This window comes from Solea senegalensis, linkage group LG5 (assembly GCF_019176455.1).
Source record: "Solea senegalensis isolate Sse05_10M linkage group LG5, IFAPA_SoseM_1, whole genome shotgun sequence".
Lineage (NCBI taxonomy): Eukaryota > Metazoa > Chordata > Actinopteri > Pleuronectiformes > Soleidae > Solea > Solea senegalensis.
This window is the reverse complement of record NC_058025.1, coordinates 13,883,363-13,906,195: the sequence shown is the minus strand read 5'-3', so window position 1 is coordinate 13,906,195 and position 22,833 is coordinate 13,883,363. Positions and strand designations below refer to the sequence as shown.

The window sequence follows — 22,833 nt, the reverse complement described above, 5'->3', positions numbered from 1 at the left end:
AGGAGGGCAATGTTGCCAATAGCCTGCAGGTCAACAGTACTGCATCAAAACCCCAAAAGAACAGAGGAGCCTTCATGGCTAATACTTACCATTCCACACTCAAAGACAACTACCTGACCTGAACATCTCACTGTAGCCCAAAGGTTGTAAAATCAAAATAATGGGTGAGTATAGTACGTGAGTGATTAACAGTACGGGGTGATGGCTGAAAGCTGGAAAATACTGCTACTATACATATTTTATGTATTTAAGGTTGGACATCAAACAAAAAGTTACAATATCAAAAGGAGAGGAGTTACTGTTTTAATGTGTACATCCAGCAGCACAAATTAATATAATTTCAGATAGGGAAAGTAAATGGAATAAGTGATGGATGATTAAATCCAGGAGAATGCAGTAATGCCAACTGCTGTAAAACACCATCCACCAACCAACCACTAGATTAACAGTCTGTTACAATGTATCATTATTCATGAGATATTTTCCAGAGTATCGTAAAGTAGAATATTTTAAGTTACATTGACTCATATGTATGTTTTAAAGGCAAAGGTCTTATGTTTTCTTTTACATGGAACTGCCATGTAACTGGATAAATGTTAGTCAGACTGTCTCTGGAGTCACGGGGCAATAAAGCAGTGGATGGGAGGACTGGAGTCCTGTGTTGTCTTTTGAAATCTAATTAATTCTTTTAGCGCTACGTTTCACAGCAGACTGACCAAGCAGTAAAGACTCTACATAGGAAAAGAGAAGCTCACTGACTCTGGCATGCACCGACACACATTTTAAAAGATCTTTTCTCATTGTTAATGGTTCTTGACCTGATAATGTCTCGTCACGTCTCTTAGCAGCACCTCATAGCACTGTTCATCATTTAAAGGATTTAAAGCGTAATTAAATAAAGTAATGACTCCATGAACCATAACTGGAGTGCGGCCAGTCTATTTTTGAAATACACACATAATGTTTCCACCCTGTGACGGCACACAGAAATCACAAAACTCAGCTTTTCATCTCATTGCTTCTAATTGACAATCTTGACAAGAATCATATAAGTTGAGGAGCAGACGAGGACCAGACTGATACACAAAGCAACTAGAATTGAGCACTTATCACTTTACACAGCTTAAACCCAACATAACTGAAGTCCCGATGCGATTTCATGAGACTCACATGAAGATTGCTGAGCTTCAATTGTGGGTCCTGGCCAGAGCTTCAATTATGGGTCCTGGGCAGAAGGATTTTAGGAATCTTTGCCTTGAAGGCAAACTCAGTACATGCTGGGGCTCCATGAGGCAAACTAATGGTACCGAGGGGCCCCAACCAACTGGATCTGGACAGCTACATGATGTGGTCCCAAATCAGACGAGTTAAAACAGAGACCTTTAATGAGCATTTCTTGCTGTGGGTTTGCCAGATCTATCAACCCCTAATCTACGGTCTCAAATTATATGCTTATGTACTTATGGACAAGAGAAAGTTTTATTTTCTTATAATTTAAGTGCCGTCTACTTTGCAGCTTAGTTTTCCCTCTGGTAGCACACAGTTATCTTTAATAAAGCAAAAACACAGATAAAAACAAGCAGCCATTTAAGAAAGAACAGACAGACAGACAGGGTAAAGAGAGGCATCAAAATGATCCACAGCTGGACCAGCAAATGTTTTCTATATTTAACATCTGGCCTTAGGTCTATTGAAAGGGATATGGATACTGATGGGTGTCGGTCTCATTCAGACAGATTCACTCACAGATGAAATACCCCCTGGTCTGTATGTATTTCCCTTGTTTATTTATTTCAAGGTTTAATGTCCAACTTTCTGTTTAGCTGGCTCCTTTCTTAATTTCTCTCCAACAAACACACAGGTTTGCTGCGCTTTTCCTCTCAGGACAATGCACTGAACAAAGTGTCATCTCTAACCTTAACCATAACCAGTTAACCTACCCAGTCTTAGCCCTGAATTTAATCAGCTCTTCAGAAATGAAGCTCTGCCTTAGTAGCACCAGGTTTTGGTCTCTATGAGGACAACCGATCCTGACAAGGTCAGTGTTCATGCCAGAATACTGTACGTCCTAAAGAGGTAACAAATGCAGGCACACAGACACACTCACATATATTCTCCTGCAGAATTCTAACTTAGGACAATCCTAACCCTTAACCTAATTCCAGCCTAAAACCAGGTCTTAACCCACAAAAAGCCCTGTGAGGACCAGAAAAATGTCCTCACTATCCCAAAATGTCCTTGCTCCCTCTGGTTTACGTTGATGTTTTTCTGGTACTCGCAAAGCTACACATACAAGAACACACACACACACCACTCAGATGTCCTCCAGATGTTTTTTGAGTGGCACCGAGTCTAATACATTAAACCCACAGTATGCAACAGATACAACCGTGATCGTGAAATAAACCTGGCTCTGATGTTTAACAAAAGTCCAGAAGTTATTAGTTCGACGTTTTTTTCTGAAGTATTTTCAACAAATGACAAGAAACTGGTTTGCCTCACTGTGTCCCTACAAAAAAAGTGTATTCACTGTTACTAACATTCCCTATGTTTTGTTGGAAAGCAACACAAAAACATATTTGTGTACGCAAAAGTCCCACAGATGTGTTCAAACCTGTACATGCTCATTGGGATTACAGCCTCCACCTGTGTTGAAAATGTTGTCATCTGATTATATAAATAAATCAGGGCAAAAATAAATACACAGCGAGTCACTTGGCTGAATTTCAACATATCTGAGCCAAAACTGAACTGATAACACTGGAGACTTTGAAAGCTCAAATGAGAAGATGGTAAATGGTTTCTGCGAGTGTATTGCATTTCAAAACATGTTGATTAAGACTTATTAAGAGTCATTTTTTACTATAATTTCAAGCCTATTTTATTTGGAGCAAAGCAGTTAGGATTCTGACACCACTTTGCACCCCCAATGTTTATGAAATGTAGCTTCGTATTTTTGTCTTTCAGGAATCCAGATGATTCTTCACAAAGGTCCAGCTGTTCCATTTAAAAGGTACCATTCAACAGCGCTGGCTGGCCTAAAAGATGAGTGAATTTGGCTTACTGTAAGATATCTTTGGAGAGGAATTAAATTGCTGACACAGATGAGCTCAACAAAGTGTTCTTGGCCCTAGAATATCCATGGGCTTCCTTGTCAGACCCCTAATGTTCTTGGGATTCTTTGGCAAAAACAACAGACCAGTAGAAGACGGACAGAAACAGGTGTGTCTGGCTGTAGCTGCATTCTCATGGTATTAGGATATTACTGGCGAATGCTACAAGCCTAGCCAGAGATGACGGTCGTCAGTTTTAGATGATCTTTGGCAAATACTACAGAGCAGTGAAAGGCAGTGACAGGTGAACCCGGTTAAACGCGCTTGGCTTTGGAACATCTTTGGCAAATATCACAGCTGAGTAAGTGACAAAGGCAGCTGTACTGAGCTGTCAAAGTCTACCGCTACAGTACACGGCCTCCAAGTTCTAACTGATCGAGCACTTAAAACACTTGTTAAACCAGCACCTGACACTCTGTGAATGGTTTCATAATCACTACTGTTATGAGTAGTAGTGGCAGTAGTAATATCAATACACAATAATGTCCCTTTATGACAGGCACATTATGACATTATACTGTATGAGGGCGGGCTGGAAAGTTCACAGGCTGACTAAGATGGAGTAATGCCAGAGCAATGAAACTTGGCATCTGCAGAAAATAGGGTTAGTCCCCCACGGGCATTCATGCTGACATGGTTGCTATATTAGGGGATGAAGCCCCAGGTTTATCAACTGTGCAATAGTGGGTAGGTGAATCCAAGAGGGGTAAGGAGAGCCTTGGAGATGACCCAAACCTTAACCGAAGAAAATATTGACCACGTTCACCACATGGAAATGGATGACAGACGTTTTTAATTGAATGTTAGCAAATGCTGTTAGCATCTCCAATGAAGGAGTAGAATGTGGAGGTTTCCGCTTGGTGGGTGCCACAGCTTTTAACCCATGATCAAAAGCACACCAGGATGGTCATGTTGCAAGAGAACTTGGCACATTTTGAAGCATATTCAGCTGTTTTTTATGAACATTTCCTATCCCAGGATGAGTGTTCGGTCCACCACTTCCAGTAGAAATATCTGCTGTTGAGGACCAAGATGAGCCTCTGTACAAACAGCATCCAAGTGCTGTAACATTTAAAACCATGCACTTTGTTGTGGTTGTTATCATTCAAAGCAAATGCCTCAAAGTGTGTTTGCACAGTGCATGAACGTCATACTAATATATACTGATCTTTCGTTATACTGACATTAAAGTATTTTCTTATTATTACTAGCACCTGATGGTGGATGGTCTGCACGACCATCCAACGCAACATTATAAGGTTACATCAGGCTATTTTTGCAAAGCTACCACACAGTGTCAGTCCTGGTGTATAGTTCTGGCTGCACTGATGATCTTTCTACTTGGGGAAAAACACACACTATACAGTAACTTTTCTTTAAATTCACTTTGGCCAAAGTGTATAGCATGAGTTATTTCAGCCTGTGAAAATAGGATCAGACAGGAACTTGTTTTGATGGGGAGCGAGCACTGTCAATAAAGAAAAATATTTTCAGCATTTTCAGATGTTGGTTGCCAGTTCAGACATTGCTGATGTGTCCTGTAGAAAAGGGGATTGAGCAATAGATAACAGGATGATAGTGGATGGGAAGGAGAATGCTATGAGTAGCCAATGTCAGTTGACTGTACAAACTCACTAAATCAGATAGACACTACCTCATCAATCACTCTCTCGCTCCCTAATGTATTGTGATCTTCGCTTGTCTGCTTTCTGATAAAAGCATAAATAAAATAGCCAAAGCAATAAAACACTTTATGTCCAACAACACAACTGAAACATGCTGTACTGCTTTAACAGCAGTACAGCACAGTTAAAATACAGCACTGATGGTGCTAGTTTACAGCCCTTCAAAAAAATGTGAGCTACAATGTTTTCTTTCTTTTTTCTTTTACATTAGTCTTACTGTAGTTGACTTGACTCCTATTTTTTCCAGTGTGCCTTTGCTCTGAAGCACTTCAACAAGCCAAATGTTTGCCAATGTGGTTACATTAACATTAACACACACACACACACATATACATATATATATTTAAAGCATGGTCTCTTCCCATTTTGTTAAAAAAAAAATTCTTCTGCAACCTTCTTCAATGCCAGCCACATTTAAACATGCTTTTCTTGGTCCATGCAGGTCAGTTACAAGTAAGCTGTCACCACTGGGTTTCATTTCAAAGGGTAAGCTAAAAACAGGCAGTGAATCATTTCATTAAAGTACCATTCTGTCTTATTTGCACACTGACCTATACATCAACTGACTTATGTACATAATGTGATACTGTATTTTGTTTTGTTGTTTACATTTTTGGTACAATAAGGCAGTTATTTTTAGATTTCATTGTCATGATTGTTATATTATAAACAATACATCTGAATAAGTATGATACAGTTATTCACAACTAAACACTAAAGTATGCAGTATACAGTAGAATGCTGTATTTTGTAGGCACGGACCCAAAAAGGAAAAGTTACATACTGCCAATGCAGCCGAAGCAGAACTGCTCAGGCTTTGTCAGGGTTGACATCAAATAATCTTGGAGACATTATTTGAAGGTTGAAATCCTATAATAATACAGTGGCTATTGTGGATGTAGAATATAATAGAAAAGACCACTGTGCTGCAATGCAGAGTTACTGCACAGGGACAAAAGCTCTAATTGTGTTTATCTACAGCTTGTTATGGCCAATCTGTGTGACTTGATGTGTCGTGATGCGATGCGAGGACTCACGGAGACACTAATTCACAAAGAAAAGACCAGTCGAACACTGTAATCATCCTGTTTGAGGTCCTTTCAACAAGGGGAGATCTTCATGAGATAGAAAGGGAAGTGGGAACCATTAAACCAAGTACAACAGAACGAAAGGCTGCACGGAAACCTTCCTTCATGGCGTGATAGCTTGCTTATTCAATCACTGTGTTCATTTTCCGGGGAGCATGTGCCTACATAATGTGAGTGAGTACATCAGGTCAACAGCATTTCAGTCTGTACCTGGTAACTCTCTTAACACACATCACAACCTTGAAATTGTTCCAGTACTAGTGAAAAACACTCAGACACACACACACACACACACACAGGCCCATTAAAAAGTCGAATGGGCTTCGAAAAAGACTGTGGGGAATAAAGCATTTAGCCAGACACTGTAAGATGAAGTGCCTAACACAAGCGTGGTTTTGTTAAGACACCTAATGATCGGATGAAATTAACAGTTTAATACTTTATACTCAACAGAGAATGATTATATTGATAAATAGCCTAATTTAAGTACAAATACATTGGGACTGCACTACGCCAGTGCAATGTCTTCAGGACAAAGCCATCAGCAAATAGGAAAAGTACTGCTTTTCCAATTCCACTGGAACTCCCAAATGTTATTCTACTATAAGATCCTGCTTGCAAACTTCTTCTTCATTTTTGGGCAACTTGGATGTTCCCTCCATCTGTAGGGGGACATTTTTATTATTTTGTTTGCACATTGCAACATCACAAAGAGGAAGTCAGTGCCATAAATAGAATGTTCCCATATGGTCTCTTGTTAATTATATGAACATGTTTCATTGGAAAATGGGTCACTAATATCATTGTTAGCTCCACCACTGTCACAATTCAGGGAAACAAACCAAAACCTGACCCACAAAAACAGATGATGTGTGTCCATGTACAGTATGTCTATGTGTATATTGTAGACACATGTGCTCCACATGTGTCTGACATCACCCTTGTAAGTCTGTCAGCCAAACAAGATATTAGTTTTTTTTATTATTATTGGTCTCACCAAATGGAATGTAGTTAGACACTAAAGAAATTGAAGAAATTGTACACTGAATGCACAGCTTCAGTGTACAATGCACAGCTGAACTTTGACTCATTTTAGGTTTCCTTCCTGTTCAGGAAAACAACAAACAAATTTGTTGGGGATATGCTTCTTCTTTGACATAATGACATTAAATGAAACATGAACACAACAAGCACATTGTATTTTTAAATAACCCAAAGATGATTTTATTCACACATTAATTTATAAAAGGGGATATGTCTATTCAGTAAATGTCTGCACTTTATGTTTTAACTGACCAGTCAGCTGCAACATGGACATTACCCTCAAACCAAACTATGAATTTAGAGGTGAATAAAAATGTGTTCACTGAATCACTGTATGCACTACCAGGATTACTGATATATGTAAATATGAAAATCACCTGCTCTTTTGCTAGGGACGACAGGGTACCACTAATTTGTGTCCGATTCATGAGAATCTGCCATTACCAATACAGTCATTTTAGACATTTCAAACCATAAAGATGTTAACAACACACATTTGTGCCATTTCAAGCTATTTCAAATTTTTGGATTGTATCACATATTAATATGTTTTTATCCAGTGATTTTAACAGCATCATACTGGCAAATACGATCAACAAACTTGTGTCGTTTAGGCACCTGTTGGGGCACTGATTGCTTTACTTCGATATGTTTTCCATTGTAGGAACAATAAAGTTTAACAGAAAGCTAAATGAAAGTGTGATGGTTGGTAACCATGGTATTTGTGCATTACTAAACCCTGGTTTCTGCTCCAGCTGTCTGACTGGATGAAGAAGTGGTTGAGTGCCAGGATAATATGACCCTACTTACATCTGACATGTCACCTTTAGAAATATTTGCAGCTGCAGCAAATTCGGCTGTATGTGAGGTTAATCTCTTCTTCTAGAGATCACTTCACTTAACAGCTTTTCTTTTCTTGTCCTCCTCCTCACATCTGCTGCCCATCCCCACTCACCATCAGACCTTTATTTGGAAAAAGGAATAACAACCTGTCTCCTTTTAAAAGACACTCATGCAGACGCCACATGCATCGTTTCAACATTACCCACTGTTACCATTCCTTCTGCTATCTGACCCAGTGACAAGCCCAATCACAGTCTACAGACAGAAAGGTAAAACGAAAAGAGAGAAGATGGATGCCAGTAAAAAAAACAACCAAAACAAAAGACTTTCCATTACGCATGTAAACCTATTAAACTCCAGATGGTGACCTAAGCGTGGCACTTCTTTTTATTTTTTTTTCAACAGAATGTTCCTAACTAACCTAAACCACAATGACAATGAATGCCAAACAACTAATTGAAAGAAACCATGAGCTTATTTCTCGTAGAAGGCTCTGTCAATCTTCTAGACCTTAAAGTATTGCAGTGAAGCAGAAGCTGGAGCCAGCTGTCCTCTGAGCCTGCCTGGTCACACAGCCTTAATAATACATTACTGCCACTTAATGAAACATGCCATGTGTTTCTAATAGGGCATGATTCAACCATTTGAGGCTTAGCGTCTTCAATGGGCACAAGACACAGAGCAATAATGACGGGTGCTGCAAAAAGTACACATACATGAGATTTACTACAGTGGTTTACCATAATATAAGAAATGACACACAGGAGATGGTTTGGTGCCTTAACAATTATAAAGCACAAATCTGTAAGACATGACTCTCCTCTGTTCATTACTGCAGCTATAAAACATTGAACATTTTGTGAAATCTGTTTCACTTTAAGATAATAACTCTCTCAAACTAGGGAAATCAATCTACATATTATCGACATTTACATGTAATTCCTGCATCTTTAAACTGGTTGGCTGTGGTTTTACAGGGAGGTTGTGTAATGGACTACATAGATCTTCTCTTCAACTAAATCCTGAGTACCAATTTGACTTGGTACTGCACCAAAGTTTGGATGAAGCACAGAAATGCCTGAGCCATCCAATATTTTGAAAATCAATTTTGTGACGTTTCTTCAGTTTGAAATAATTTAAAGATGGTATGAATCAAATGGCTACCGGAGAGGTCTCCGAAAGGGAGGTTTTCCTCTCAGCTGTCAACAAGTACTCACAGGTTTCTCTTTACTATAACTGTGCAAAATCCCTTTGAAATGTCAGTCACTGCTATGAAGATAAAAATTGCCCTAAAGTGAATACTTTTTCTTCAGTTTAAGTGGCTGCATGTGTTGCACATTGTTTTCAATAAAACATTGTGACCTTCCTCAAAGTAACAACCTTGGCTGTCTATCCAAATATGAACCCCCCAAAACAACACATCCCTCATGGCTTTAAGCCGCGTGTTATCCTCTAAGTCTGTTTCCCTCATTATGAAAAAAGGAAGCTTGACCATGAATGTTTCAGTAAAAATAAAACACACTAACCCGCAACAAATCTACAAACTGACCTTGCACTTCTAAAAACCCTGTGGTCGGGTATGTTCTCTGTCCCTTGACCAGACATCCTCCGTCTGTCATCATTTGGACGTAAATTAAAGGACATGCTCAGTTCGCCTCAAAAATGAGCGAAGGAGAAAAAGAAAGATCACCAAGTGAGGACAAAATGTGAAATCCACACACCTAGACAGGTCACACACTGCAGCTTCGAGTTGTACGTTTGTATGCGCAATAAACAGTGAATCTGTGCCTCCCTACATGATCTGGAATCTAAAGGGACAAGTGCAGGAGCCTCACATTTCTCACAGTGCTTAAATAAAAACACACACAACCAGACAATTCATACCACATGCGAACCAATATGAAGCCAGACCAATTCACCCACACACACAGGCACACTCACACACACTCACACAGCTACACAAAGTGTTATCCCTAAGCCCTTTAGCCCTAAACCTGACCAGTTCTTTAGATATCAGGTTCTGCTGCATTAGGACACTGTATTGGTCTCAATGAGGACTACTGGTCCTGACAAGGTCAGAGTTTATGTCATACAATGTCCTGTAGAGGGAACAAATACAAGCACACACAGACACACACAGTAACAGAACTGCTTGTAATAAATCAGCTCCTCTGTACAAGGGGATTGAAGAGTAGGCCGTGGGGAAGAGGGGGTGGTCAACATGTGTGATGCTCTCACTGTGATTTTATTAATTCCTTTTTCCTTTAGGGAATGGGAGATCAGGCAGAACTAATCATGCTGCGTTTTTTTAGAAAGACGATTAACTCTTACAACAACAGTGACCATCTGTCTGTGTGAAGGATTTCTCAGGTTGAGAGAAGAGGCATGGACTTCCAGTGTGACGTACAGACTGATTGTTTTGGGTGGCGGGGAAGATGGGGGTTAAAGAGATAGTGTATAGATCCTGTGCTGTCGCTGCAGATAAATGGCGACCCACTCACTTTCACATGTTAAATCATTGTACCGCAAGGAGGCTGGGTTTCCGCTTTACGACTACAGACAGGCACGCACACACGGTGTGAGGTAATCGCTTACTTCTGCAGGGTGAGGCTGAGGTTGCCAGCGCAGTTCTTGATCTTGTTCTGGGCCTCCAGGTGGTTCATGCCCTCAGTGGCGATGCCGTCAATGGACAGAACCATGTCACCGACAGCCATGCCAGCTTTAGCTGCCTTCCCACCATCCGTCAGCTGTAAAATAAAACCACACAAATAGCTTAAATTGTCACCGGCAGCGAAACAGTAAGGAATATTAAGCAAGAGGTTGGTTCAAGGCAACGTGGGAAATTCACATTCACTCTGTATTTATCATGAGAGTTATGGATCCATCCCATTTTAAGTATTTGGGTGAAGCTAATGAAAGGCCTGGTTCTTTGCCACATGATGGAGGGCCTGTATATTCCCTTATGTGTGCTTACTAGCAGGAGCCTTCATCTTTGAGTTTCTTGTGTTTTGTCTTTATGACCTGCCGTGATACTGGGCTTACCGCTTGTTAGGAGTACAGAAAAGAAAAATGTTCAAAAAGGGCCCTTCAAAAAAAAAGACCACAAAGAAAATGTCGTCTTTGTGTCCAATTTTTTCCACTACTGTATTTCTTGTTGGTACAGTGTTTAATGAAAACCGAAGCATAGGGGGAAAAAAAATATTTTTTCAATATACATCTTAAGACTTGATGAAAGTTTGACTGTGACATTTTCCCCAATACATATTTCACTGAGTGCATTAAATTTAATGACAACCCATTAAGCAATAATGAACTGAACTAAATCTTATTAATGATCTTAAGACTAAATTAAAAATTTACTTTGTATGTAATTATTATAGACATGAAGCAAAAATAATACAGTGTTTTTAAAGCTTAAAGCCATATTATGAAAACAACAAGTCAGTGTGTCCACATACATGAACAGTATAGACACAGAAATTAACCTTATCCTTTCACATATGTTACTGTGGCAATAAATATTAAGCAAAGTGTATGCAGTCCCTGTAAAAAGCAACCAAGCCCTTATTCTCCGTAGAAAATGTTGTTAAAAAGGTGAAAAACAGGTAATTGGGCACTACATGGTGTAGACACATACCAGTTTTATGGGCTTTGTGGAAACAACAATTATAAAGGCAGACATTTCTCAGTTTGTACACATAATTAGTGTAAATATGTATACAGTCTGTTTTTCTTGCCTCCAGTTTTCTGTGTCTTCCATGATTTCGGAGAGATGCTTTAATTATCAGCTTCTAAACAAAGTTTAATTGCTGCACTTCCACTCTGGAGGAAGCTGGTTAATGTGAAACAGATTCAAGCCACAACTCATGTCGAACAACAGGACTGGTATTTAATACTGACCCTGCTGCTCTACATGGCTTCAACGTGCACAAATGCTTTTCTCCATCTATCGATTATGTAATCGTCACTAATGTTGAATATAGAATTATACAGGGGGGGGCAACTCTAGCAGTTTCCGCTCCATTGCTGTACAGTTATTTTGTGTGCTTTGTAAACAAATGATGTAATACAGTTGCGAGGCAACTAGCATTTAACAGCCCCATAAACTGGTTTAACTCGACACCAAAATACAATTATATGGGATGGATATGTGGGGTTGTGAGTTCTCTATTTGTGCATTGTGCTGAACCACGACCTGTTTCCTTCTTGTAATTGAAATGGATTTAACACATATAAGCAAAATATGGCTTGTTAGTAATGGTGGTATAAATGCGTGAAAAGAAGAAACAGTTGCGCAAGGTATGTGTCGGAGCCCTCTTCTCAGCAGGCTGGTGCAGGAGAGTAGCACATTTGTTTTTTCCCATGATGCTAAATCCCTGTTCATGATATCAAAGGTGTGACTAGGAGTGAAACAATTATTGATACTAAAATGAAAACTGAAAAATAGACTTTGTTTGGCGTTATATTTCTACCTTTCCTCGAAGAATAAAAACACCTTACAGCTGTGGTTCTGACCATTCTTGGTCAAACCCAGGATCCACGTGTATCCAAAGGGGAGTGAGTTCATTTGTTTCTTTTGACACCATAAAAAAGGACCACACACACTTCATCACTTAACACTTATACACACACACACACACACAGAGACAGCACTTTTGTGGCTGTCCTCACTACAAAGAGGCTCTTACTTCACCAACATCATATATCACTTCAAGTGCAGCGGGTGCATTTGGGGCTTCGATAAGGAAATTTGTTTGTGGCACAACACTGAAGGATAGGAGAGTGCATCGATACATCATGAGAGAGGGACCTCCCTCTCTGTTTGTATCCTTTGCCACTATACTTGTCTCCCTCTCTCAAACACACAATCCAAAAATACACACACAGACAACTTAAAGTCATATTAACCCAACCAACACAACATCACCTATAGCAAGCACAGAGGGCAGGAAGACACGAGTAAAGAGGGACTGACTTGACCTTGATCAAATATTGTGTGAATGTCTCTGATGTAAGAGGAAATAGGAGAGTAGGAAAAAAACTGGGTACACAGGGCACTGTAGACTCTTTATTCTATTCATTTTTGACTCATGTCCCAGGGTGTGTTCATGCTAACCACTCTGGCAGTGTTGTAGACCAACCTCTCACCACAAATGTTCAATTATATGTGTTCACATAATTAGTGCTGTGTTCCTGCCCAACACAAATGCTGTCCCTCTCGCTCCACATGCAGAGAAACATGCACTGAAATCACACAAAAACACACCAATTCCTCCAAATAAAAACCCCAAATAAATTGCCTTCATACAAGAGCTTTTATCTACATGAACTTCAACAAGGGGCCATTCATCAAGCAGAGGAGAAACACTTTCAACTTTAATTTGTGTTGTGAGTCGTAATTAATCTGCATTTAATAAATCTCAATTCCATATTTGTTTGTGCTGCAGGAGATCTGTTTCCAAAAGCAAAACATTTGTTTTCAATCACTTTGATTAAAAAGATGTCAGAGCTCAGAGTACTTTCAGTTTTCATATCAAAGGGAGAGCAGCAACTCACACAGAAAATCAAAAACAGAAATCTTAGCAATCCGTCTCAGCTAAAGGCCAGGCATTTTGTTTTCCAGAGTATTTGATTTATGACGTTGTTGCCTGGTCCCTGACAGAAAACAGCAACTTTTAACATTAGATATATATGCACATCCACTGCACACGGTGACACACAGATGACGCACACACACACACACACACAGCGCATGTGTGCATGTTCAAATTGTTTTATCAAGCACAGATTCTGGCAGAATTGAGGAGTGTTCCAAATGCACAGGGACATCCATTAACAGATGACTACAAAATTTATTAAAGAGATTCAAACTCCCTAGACTGGCTAATACTGTCACTTAAACTATTCGGACACCCCCCACCATCAGTTTTAATTAATTTATTAATTCAACTAAATCTTTACGTTATTAACAATGCTGCTTGCATTAGAGTATTCATAACATACAGCACAGTAGAGTAGGACAGAACAAACAACTGAAATCACTGACAACAGGAGGAGGCTCCGGCAGCTTTTAACAAAAATGTCAAGTGCAGCTCTCGTTGCAGAGATGTCTCTGGTACACACACATATGTATGAGCCAACTTTGAGAGTTGAGGGTTCTTGGTACACCCTGTGTCTCCAACTAGGCAGCAGGTTGCCAACTGCAGAGACAGGAGTCTCCCTCATGAAGGCTTGCATCTCCAAGATGCCGTTGCTGCTGCAGCTGCACTCAGTTTGTACCCAGGTCCCCAAAAAAGAGCTCTATTGCACAGTATGTGCGCAGTTGTCATGTGATATGGTAGGGAAGCTTACTTGCACAATGTGCTGGATTATAAGTGGTACTACTACTCAAATGGTCTTAAGCGACCGTGGGACTGCAGCATGCATTTCAAGCAGGTCATTACAGCTTAGACGTGAACTTTACACCCCATGTTCAAAATATGATCACATGTCAAATAAAAGGTGACAGCCCCACTGGCTATTTATTCATTATGCTTTCTGCTTCAAGACTATTATTTATTGACCAGCTCCACACTTATAACAAGAACACGGATATTAAAATGAAGTGTGCAGGAAAAACAGCATGACAGCTATAGTGCTCTGATCGCTTAGCAACTCAGAAATCAACAAAACAACAATTACAAAGTCACATGAGGAAGAGCAGAGAGATTCAAGTGTGGTCACACTGGAATGGAAGAAGTATTGAGGTGAGTGAGATGTATGAAAGAGGTACAGAGAGATGGAAAGGAGTTAGCATGAAGAATTTAAGAAAGTGCAGGGGACAGAAACAGCGGCAGACTTATCCTCAACCTACTCACACAGTAAACTGTGTTTGGTAACATGTCATTAGCTATTTATGGTCGTGAATGAAGTAAATTGTGCTGTTTTGTCAGCTGCATCATTGAAATGCATGAAACGGGATCTTGTGTTCATTTGGCTGAAGTTCTCAGACTGGTGCAAAGAGTACATTTAACATCTGTCTTTTGGATATAGAGTAGTCTGCTGCTGGCAGACTGAAGGTTTGTGAAGCACTTGTATTATTAAATACAAAGAATCATACACTCAGCAAAGGTTAGATATATATTATCAACACTAAAAACCTGACAATGAATGTATAGTATGTATAGAGCAAGCCAAATATGACACAACAATATAAAATGGAGAAAGAAAGAATAAAAATCTGTAGACAGTAAAGGCAGCGATCCAACTGCCATTTGGAATCAGTACAGTATTACACAACAAGTCTTGTCAGTGTGTCTGTCAGAATGAATAGTTCTGTAATAATATACACTGATCAGCCACAAGATGAATGTTTTACTCTTGTGGCTTAACAGTGAATGCATACAATGTCTTAGCGTATAGGAATGTATGTCCATATAGTATGTACACTCGTATGCTGGCACACTAGCACACACTTAATTTCAATCGAATGAAAACATCTGAGGGAAACTCTTTCTTTGCCCACAGCTACATGTACACCGGTATATCTAATAATCACAGCCTGCCTTGTAGCGAACATTAAAGACCATTATAAAACAAGTTTACATCCCATACATAGCTCACTGTAGCCACAGCTGGCAAACCCACAACAACACACTGTACACATTAAACTGAGCTTTTCACACAAGACTGAGAATCTGGAAAAACTACCAGGGTTTACATCCAGCTCGCCTAGTCAAGCATAATTTTACTCTGACACAAGGTGATAAATATTGACCTCAACCTTCTTCTAATACATGACAGTGAAAACACAATGATTTTGAAATTGTTTTTCAAGTAAAGTTTTCACTAAAACTGCAATGTCAAAGTGTTGCAGGCAGTTTAGGGTATCTGTCCTTAATCTTGTGGATGAGTTGACAATTTAAAAAATGTTACATAACTAAAAACACATTCTTTTTTTACAAACCATTTGCAGAGACCCTCTTTTAAACATTATATTGGCATTATATTCTCCTGTTTATGTTTGTCTGTTTGGACAGATCCACAAAATCATGTGACATAATTTTGTCTCTGTATATAAATATCTTATTTACTAGTATGGAAGTATTGGAAAGTGTTTTTTTTTGGGGCATTCACATGGAGTAGTCGGAGGTTTATAAAGGCAACAGAGCTACATATTGTTGGAGGAAAAATCCACACAGGTCTTGCCTCAACAAATCCACATCAGTTTTGTGTTGTAAAAGCCAACTGCACCTAACTAAACTACAGTCAAACAAGTGGGCATTCAACCAGACTCAATAATGTGATTGTCGTGGTGGTGCTGGGAAATGTTGCATTGGCAGGACTGGTGAACACCTAACCTTCACTTATAAACACAAAATTACTTTTGCGTCAAGGCTCCAGTGTGCAACTTTTGTCACCCCCTTCCCCCAGAGAAAATCAAACATGACGCATGTGGGTGATGCTGCACTACCCCCACCCCTCTGCTACCCAGTTGGAAAAGGCATGTCTCCCATTAAAGCTGAACATTTTTAACAACAGAATCCACTATTGAATCTTTTTGTAGGAACTAGTTTTTTTTGTCAGCCACCTTGTTTTCCTAGTGTTATGTTGCTGTTGTGCCTTCTCCTTGCATCTGCTCCGTTCATCAGTCATGACATAGAATGAATCACATGTGTGCAATGCAGGAATGCCGACAGGTGACGCTAAATTCAAAACACTGCTACAGTGATAAACACAGAAAGAGTCACGTAGAGCTTTGGGGCCAAATCAAAAATGCGTGAACTCATTTGGCAACGGCGTGAACGTAACAGACATTCATTTAAATTCAGTTACGCACTGACTGTAGCCTCAATCATTTATTGTGCCTTATTAAACTTGCAGTCAATACACCTGGACAATACTCAATTTGCAGCACATAGAGTAGCTCACAGTGTAGCTACTCTACACTGTGAGCTACTCTTTTCTCAGAATCAATGATACAGCCAAAAAAAAAGTGACTCCAACAAACTTCATTTTCCAAGATACAAAACAGAGGTGAAGTAAAATGTACTAAACATTCAAACAGGAAAGAGGACAGCCATTTCTTTTGCTTTCTTTCTCATTCACAGTCATTTCAGTCAAGTTTTTGATTAGCACAAAAAAAAACATCTCATCCCTGAGCTGTAGTGTATATACTGACAGGAAAGCAGAGGAGACACTGCAGGATTAGCAGCTCCTGCGGAAAATGCATTATAGTTGTGTTTAACAAAAGGGTATTCATCTCCTTTCAATGTGAAGTGACCTGGCTCTGCTTGTCTTCCAAGCTAATAAAAAGCCTTTGGCCTCAGATCATTCTGTTCATTCCAGCTACACTACAATAGCAAAAACATGTGGTTTGATTAGAAGGAATACAAGAATTTTTACACGATCTGATGTGATCGTCTGAAGCTGCCGTTTAATCCGCCTCAAGCTTTCTCAAAATCAAAGTTAATTATCGCTCAGCACCGCTATTGACAAATGTGAGCCTCTCCGAAAAACTGCCAGTGCTTTTGACTGCTACGAGTATTGAAGGTGTGATTTTCATTTCAGCACAGTTCCTGTATTGGCATGTGTGACACTGATAGGGCTTTTACAATGGATTAGTCAGTCCATTACCGGTGAAGACAGACATGCCTGGGTGAGGTCACCAGTAGGACACGCTATATAGAGAGATTGGGATATCTCAAAAAATGAATTCATGTCTTTTCCATTAACTTATCACTTGTATGACACAGGTGCTTAGAAAAATAATAGTTATTATTACAGAAAAATAGAGACCATCACACACACAATCATTTTGAGGAGAATTGTAAGGAGTAAAAAAGATGAATTGTCAAACTGCTGTGAACTCAAGAAAGGTCTGGTCGGCTACAATGTCCAAATATAACAACTATGCTCCAAACAGCAAACACACATAAGCACTCACTGACAGCTTGATTTATAGGAGAGGAAATGATAAGCTGAGGATTCTGGCTCCAGGAATATTTCACTAAGATGGACAGATAGTCAGTGTGAAGCAGGGGACTTGTTTGATTAAGACAGATTAAGGTATTAACATTATTACTACAAGTCATATGGACGAGCTGTCAGCTGGCTCTGCCCCTCTGGTATGACATGTTAATTTTTGTTTTGGTTTAGTTTAGCACAGCGTTTGCTCCATCACAGATTAGAAAAAATTGAAGTTGGGGCAAAGAAAACACAGAGAGATGAGACTATGTATAGAAGTCAACGGTCTTTGAAATAGACAGACCACTGTGGTCAGTTGTTATCATCGGCTGTTGAAAAGCATCCCCGGGGAGGCAGGAGGCAGACACCGCTGCTGCTGCTGCTATTTCAGGAACTGCATTCTTCCATGAAAGGGCTTTAATATAGATTAGCTGTCATTTCTTTTTACTGTAGTCACTGTACTAATTTTATCAAGAGTGATTACCAGTTTGTTTACAGAGATTTGCTTATCTATCTATTGACATCTACATATACATATTGATGCTAACAACGATAAACTAACAAGATCAATAGGTGCTAGAGTCTCATATTGTATACTTCTGCAGCAGAAACTTACACATTCTCTCTGAAACTAATTATAAACTCATGCACATCTCCAAAAAAGCCTGGTCTTCTCTGACTGGTCAGCTGACCCGCAACTTGGAGCATGAAGCCGAGCTGCCAGACCACTGATACTCGCAGACTTCCTGTCCTGATTAGCTGCAAACACTGCTGTTGCCATGTGCCAACTCTGCTGTATGAGGCACACATGCTTGGTCAAATGGTCATGTGGGTACATTTGTGGGGGAAAATGCCACAAATTCATGGACAAAATGAACCAAAAACACCATCCAAAGCAAAACCGAGACACTTTAAATACCGTAACGCTTCATTTGAGTTTTTGTATAGTGGGTTAACAGGAAAGTACAGTAGCGTAGGCAAGTCTCAGCCCAAAGCCAGTGCTTTTAAAACAGGGAATGAGATCTGAAGTCTTTTTTTTTGTCTCATAAGTGGGTGTGGTCATGAGAGCTGACCTGTGAAATTATGCAGCTATTCTTGGCGGCTTAATGGATCTACTCCCGAGGGCTGCCTTCCCTTAAATTATTTTAGCCATGGTTCCTATAAATGGGTTGCTTTCATAAAGGTTTAAATATTGATTCACTTAGTAGCCAAGAGTTTTCAGTCTGTGCACATGAGGGACCTTGTTCCTGAAGAGCGTTTTGATCAGTGAAAAAAGGAATTTACAATAAATGGTTTTATTGGGATTTTTAAATGGGTAACTGGACAGCCTCGGCAGGTTTTCTCTCAAATCGTTCAACAGAATATCCATTAGATTGTTGCTTTACTGAAATTATGTTATTTCAAGTGTGTACAAAGATTTCCATCTAAACTATTAACTATGAACCCATTCGCACCTTATGTCATGAGAAAAACCCAATCATTAATTTTTACACATGACCCTTTATGTACATTTTACATTCAATCTGTCCTGCGGTTTTTCATACAATTTGCTGTAAAACCTGTACATAACTCTCAGTCATATTAAAAAAAAGAAAATCCTTCTGAATTAATGCAAGAGAGGTTCAATGTACTTAAGTCCAACCATAAATATTTCACATTTCACTTCTCACTTTCTCACATTTCCTGCTTTTGGTAAAAGAAAAATCCTTTATTCTCTAAATGTCTCCTTTTATGGACAAACTGTGATGCTGTGGTTAAAAGCCTTATTTACATTTTGGGAAACACAGCCCTTTTTTAAAAAAAAAAAAAATGTTTTTCTACACTTAAACATCTGTTAACAGCAGTTATTGAACAGCTATGGCCACAACTACTAGACCTATGATGCAATGGCAGTACAATGCTATAATACAGTGGGTACATCTATTGTCGTAAACAAAACACACGGTTTATTAGCATGCATATAGAGCTTAGCAACAGCAGCTGTTAGGGTAAGTATGGTTTGGCAGTAATGCTGCAGTTTCTAATAACCTCTACTCTGTGGTCTCTTCTCAGAACCAACGCTGGGGTTAGACTGGCTGAGAGCAGTGAGTGTGCGGCTCTGCTCTATGTGCCAGTGGAGCAGCAGACAGTTTGACAAATCGCAGGTCCTACTGGTAACATTAATGATGGCTTTGTTTAATTCAAGTGTCCCAGTAAGACATGGGCAGCGTGACAAACGAACCCACAGTTATTACCGAGAAACCTGAAGCAGCTGAATGGAATTCAGCCGTCGTTTCATTTTATTATTTACACCTGCGCTTTTCACACTGCATTATATCACCATCTCTGCCTTTCTAGACAATTGTGTATGTGTCAATCGAGAGAGACAGATCTGGATGGGCTCTTGAGTGACTTCATAAGTCTGTGTCATATAGACTTCCTGTCATTAAAACTCATTGTCTTTGTATTCAGTCACTTCCATACACCATGTATAAGCCTCACTATACAGTCACTCACATTCATTTCCCTCTCCTTCTCCTTTGTTAATCCTGTACATGTTTCCCTTGAACATTTTCTGAACCAAAATGCTAAGCCAGAAAATGTTTACTTTCTGGCAGAAACTCAAACTTCTGTCAATGGCAGTAAGACACATTTCTTCCCCCTTAAGCCATTTTCACACGTGAATTCAAACCGGAGTTGCCCTTTAACACTTGCCTCACACAATTGGATAATGTCTATGTGAGACACATTCACACCAAGTGGAAATATTTGGTTTGGTTTGGGTGGTGCCGGAGTAAAGCATGCCCACTCATGATCTGTAAATTCTGCGGACAATGACCTTACTAGTTGCAATCGGACATTAAACAGACTTTGCCCGATAGGAAGCTGAAAAAAGTTCTGCCGAATGTCTGCCTCAACTGATTTGAACTATTGTGGTTCACACATGCAGCATTGTGTTCCCATAGTGAGGCAGTGTGGCCAATAAAAACAACTCTACGGACACTTAAATAATTAACTCCCTCAATGTAATTATTCCAAGACCAAAACATTTGGGAGTCTCTTGACTGAAAAAAAAGATTAAAATCCTGAGCTGAAATAAATCTTATTTCAATCACTGAGGTGAGGGAGCAGAATCCAAACTGTGTTTCCATGAATTGACTACTAGAGACCGACTGAAAAAGAACTACTGTTTTCATGATCCAACTCTAATTTTGGATACAATGCCTACTAAATAATATATAATTTTACACTTTTTGATCATAAGTAGTCCTCAAAAAAATATTTTCCTTTGTTTTTCATAGTCTCTCATTTTTTTCTCAGTTATTCAGGTAGCATCCGTCACCCGTTTGTGTCCGTGCATACACCACCCTCCCACACACAAACGCACAACTGTTGTGAGAATTCACATGGTTTTAGTTAGTGGGAAATGTATCACATTCAAAACGTAATAACACAAGCATGGCAACCCCATGTGGCCCAGAAGGGGACTGGCACAGAACCTCGCAAGCCATTCATCATCAGACTCACATTGCCAGTCTGTGTGTGTGTGTCTGTGTGTGTGTGTGTGTGTGTGTGTAGGAGAGTGCACTGCCTGTAAACTTGACTGTATTTTGTGTGAACGCCAGTTAAGCTGCACTGTCCTGGGAGAACAGAGCAGATGCTTCACCAAATGTTATTATCACGTTTCAGGATCACACTGTAGTCAAAGTAATGAGGACAGGAGGGGATCAATCAGACCAGTGAGGCAACAAGATAATATTAATAATAATATTTGGTGTAGATGCTGAAACGTGTAGAAAAGTTAGTTGTTGAGGCAGATGAACTGAAGCCAAGAGTGTTGCACATTTGTTGCTGTATTAATATGTTTAATCACCTATCAGTCATATTATGACAATAGGCGATTTTTTAACTGTGACAAGCTGTGGCTGTAGGGCACAACTAAAGTAAACAGAGTTAATGGCTCTGTGTTTTGGGTTCCCCGCTAACTTTAATCCAGACAGTGAGTAACCTATGCAGACACTAAAAAAGTGTGGTTTTTGGGGGGTTTCTTTATGCCCCCCCTTAAAGCACTTTTGCTACCTAAAACAAAAACATTACTAACTACCAGGATTGTTGAGATAAGTATGTAAAAATCTGAAAGCAAGTTAAATTTAAATGAACATAAACAGAATATTTTAAATTGAACTGCAGTGTCACTCATTGAAATTGTGCAGCTTATCTTTTCTCTGTGCAATAATTTTTTGAGATATGAGGATGAATGGGTGCGGGGGGCGATTTCAGTTAAGTGTGCATATTATTCACAAAAGCAACACATAAACAAAGTTCTTGGCCAAACTGGCATGAGAAACTTTTTTATTATTATGCAGCTTTTCCTTCATGTCCTCTGCAAATATGTATATTTTTTATTGATATAATGTAGAGCCCTAAATGTGTGTATGTATGAGTGAGGGGATTATATATGTTAATGTGCTTCAACTGCTTTGCAGAAAACATAAAAATGGTGAGTTGGTCAAAGTGCGTCCGTGTGTGTGTGTGAGTTTTAGTCTTACCCTAGAGATGCTGAGGGGCAAATTGAAGTCCTTCCCTCCCTGCAGCCTGAAACCCCAGGGGGCGGGGCATAAGAGAGTGACACTGTAGTTGCTCATGGTTTCCTTGATAATGTCAAAAATGCTTGGTGTTGATATCACTGGCAATTGACGATGCTGACGGCGAGCGAAAGCGTTGCGGATCAGATGGTCGTAAAGGATGCCAAAGACTTGGAGAGAAGATGTAATGATGGGGGAAGACTGTGCGTGTGTGTTTCCCTTGAAGATGTCGTTCTACCTCCACAATCTGAAACAGATATAAAAGAAAACCATGTATTAAATTTGTTAAATTTGCATTGTTAAATACTGCAAGACAATGGAAGGTAATTTAAAAAGATGGACACGGAAGCAAGAAGCATTTGTAAATGGGGTCGTTTTTAAAAAATATGAAATACTTCAGTTACAACTTTCAGTAAACAAAAAAATATTCATTATTATTTCCATGGATGGGAATAAAAAAAAAAAAAGGATTATACAACAAAGCAGTGTCCCACAATAAGCTGCAGCTGTTCAGTAGCATGACAGACTAACAGCACCCCCAGGAAACCTT

The 22,833-nt window shown here is 39.5% G+C and overlaps 1 protein-coding gene across 4 annotated transcripts in view; it reads right to left on the bottom strand.

Annotated features, from left to right (window-relative positions):
• pdlim5a (PDZ and LIM domain 5a) overlaps nucleotides 1-22,833 on the bottom strand; it is a 50,368-nt gene that overhangs the window by 27,286 nt on the left and 249 nt on the right. For all 4 annotated transcript variants that reach the window (XM_044026394.1, XM_044026395.1, XM_044026397.1 and 1 more), the window contains exons 2-3: nucleotides 22,248-22,530; nucleotides 10,369-10,520 (exon numbers count right to left, since the gene is read on the bottom strand). In XM_044026394.1, the coding sequence (XP_043882329.1) occupies nucleotides 10,369-10,520; nucleotides 22,248-22,343 (248 nt within the window). In that variant the 5' untranslated portion in view covers nucleotides 22,344-22,530. The remainder of the gene's footprint in view (nucleotides 1-10,368; nucleotides 10,521-22,247; nucleotides 22,531-22,833) is intronic.